Source organism: Mandrillus leucophaeus, unplaced genomic scaffold (genome assembly GCF_000951045.1).
Source record: "Mandrillus leucophaeus isolate KB7577 unplaced genomic scaffold, Mleu.le_1.0 Scaffold463, whole genome shotgun sequence".
In the NCBI taxonomy this organism is placed as follows: domain Eukaryota; kingdom Metazoa; phylum Chordata; class Mammalia; order Primates; family Cercopithecidae; genus Mandrillus; species Mandrillus leucophaeus.
Genome location: NW_012104954.1, coordinates 883,965 through 885,870, shown reverse-complemented (window position 1 = coordinate 885,870; position 1,906 = coordinate 883,965). Strand labels below are relative to the sequence as shown.

General features: G+C 50.7%; 1 protein-coding gene across 1 annotated transcript in view; it reads right to left on the bottom strand.

The window, feature by feature from the left end:
- The window catches only part of TNPO2 (transportin 2), a 25,587-nt gene extending 23,854 nt beyond the window's left edge, over positions 1 to 1,733 (bottom strand). The window contains exons 1-3 of the mRNA XM_011994948.1: positions 1,685 to 1,733; positions 1,056 to 1,139; positions 823 to 972 (exon numbers count right to left, since the gene is read on the bottom strand). Of these exons, the coding sequence (XP_011850338.1) occupies positions 823 to 972; positions 1,056 to 1,139; positions 1,685 to 1,733 (283 nt within the window). The remainder of the gene's footprint in view (positions 1 to 822; positions 973 to 1,055; positions 1,140 to 1,684) is intronic.
- Positions 1,734 to 1,906: the final 173 nt, after the last annotated feature.

The window sequence follows — 1,906 nt, the reverse complement described above, 5'->3', positions numbered from 1 at the left end:
CTCACTGTAACCTCCAACTCCTGGGTTCAAGCAATTCTCCTGCCTCAGCCTCCCGAGTAGCTGGGACTACAGGCGCCCACCACCATGCCCAGCTAATTTTTTTGTATTTTTAGTAGAGATGGGGTTTCACCATCTTGGCCAGGATGGTCTCAATTTTCTGACCTCATGATCCGCCCACCTCGGCCTCCCAAAGTGCTGGAATTACAGGCGTGAGCCACTGTGCCTGGCCAGCTAAGTTTTTTGTATTTTTAAGTAGAGACGGGGTTTCACCATGTTGGCTAGGCTGGTCTTGAACTCAACCTCAGGTGATTCGCCTACCCCAGCCTCCCAAAGGTGCTGGGATTACAGGTGTGAGCCACCGCGCCCGGCCAATTCTTAGTCATCTTTCTGTAACTTCCTCAGGCCACCTTCCAAGAGTCAGAAAAGGGTCTGCTGAAAACCTAATTCACGTTGCACCTGAAACATGAATACCTGCGTATTTTAACTGCTATACCTTTAGCACTCAGCTCAAGGCCTAATACAAAGTTCTAGATGTTGCATGACTGTCTCAGAGGCAAGAAGGACTGTTTCAGGAGGGAGTGGTTCCAGAGCGTGGCTCTGCGCTGCCTCAGCTGTTTCTGACTTCTGCTGCTTACTCAGACAGGTCTCTTAATAGCTCAGCGCCTCAGCTTCCTCATCTATCAAATGGCAATAGTAATAGTACTACCACGGAGGGTGCTGGAGCATTCCATGAAGCACGACACTTAACATGCTGAGAAGCCTCTTGTCTGAGAGTGAGAGTTCAGTGTGTTCTCAGAGGCCAACCCCCGCTGCCCCTCTCACCAATCGTGGCTCGGATGAGCGAGGAGGCGTCGCCAATGTTGTTGAGACACTCCTGTTTGATGAAGTCTGCCACAGGGGGTGGGAAGCTCTGATAGTGCGCCTTCACGTTGTTCTTGAGGATGAGGCCGCTAAGAGAGCGCGTTGGCTCATCTGGGAGGAGGAAGGCTGAGGTTCAGGGGCCCACGGGGGAGAAAGCAGGGTCCCGATCGCATGGAAGGGAGCAGAGGGCGTACCTTCTGACTTGAGTCTGGTCAGGACGAAAATCAGGTAGTTGTTGAAGTCAGGAAACTGATTGAGTTGTTTGAGTTTCTGCCAGGCTGTTAAGGGACTTGGAAGACAGAGGCCTTCCCCCAGCCAGGCCCCCTCACTATGTACCTGACACTATCTCTGACCACTGGGACCCGGCTGCTAGCTCCTGGGGGATCCCACTCCCTAATAAGCCCACAATGACACAGAGCACCTCAAACACGTCAAATTCATACAAGGGGCTGGGCGCGGTGGCTCACATCTGTAATCCCAGCACTTTTTGGGAGGCTGAGGCGGGCGGATCACAAGGTCAAGACTAGCCTGGCCAGCATGGTGAAACGCATCTCTACTAAACATACAAAAAAATTAGCCGGGCATGATGTGTGCGTGCCTCTATTCCCAGCTACTTGGGAGGCTGAGGCAGAAGAATTGCTTGAACCCAGCAGATGAAGGTTGCAGTGAGCCAAGATCATGCCACTGCAATCCAGTCTGGGCGACAGAACAAGACTCCATCTCAAAAAAAAAAAAATCATACAAGGAGTTGGGTGGAAATGTCTGAGTTTCCCATCTACTCCTGAAGACCCAGCCAGAGCAGAAGAGGGAAGGAGAATCCCACTCCTCTTAAAGTGGCAGCTACTAGTCAGCTCTCCCCAGTAACAGGTCATGGTACCTTTTTTTTTTTAAAAAAAAAAAAAAAAGGGAATCCAGATTTTGGAATGAGTCATGCTCATGGTTTAAACATTTATGTATTTATTTATTTTGAGACAGACTCTCACTCTTGTCACTTAGGCTGGAGTGCAGTGGCGCGATCTCGGCTCACTACAACCTCCGCCTCCCA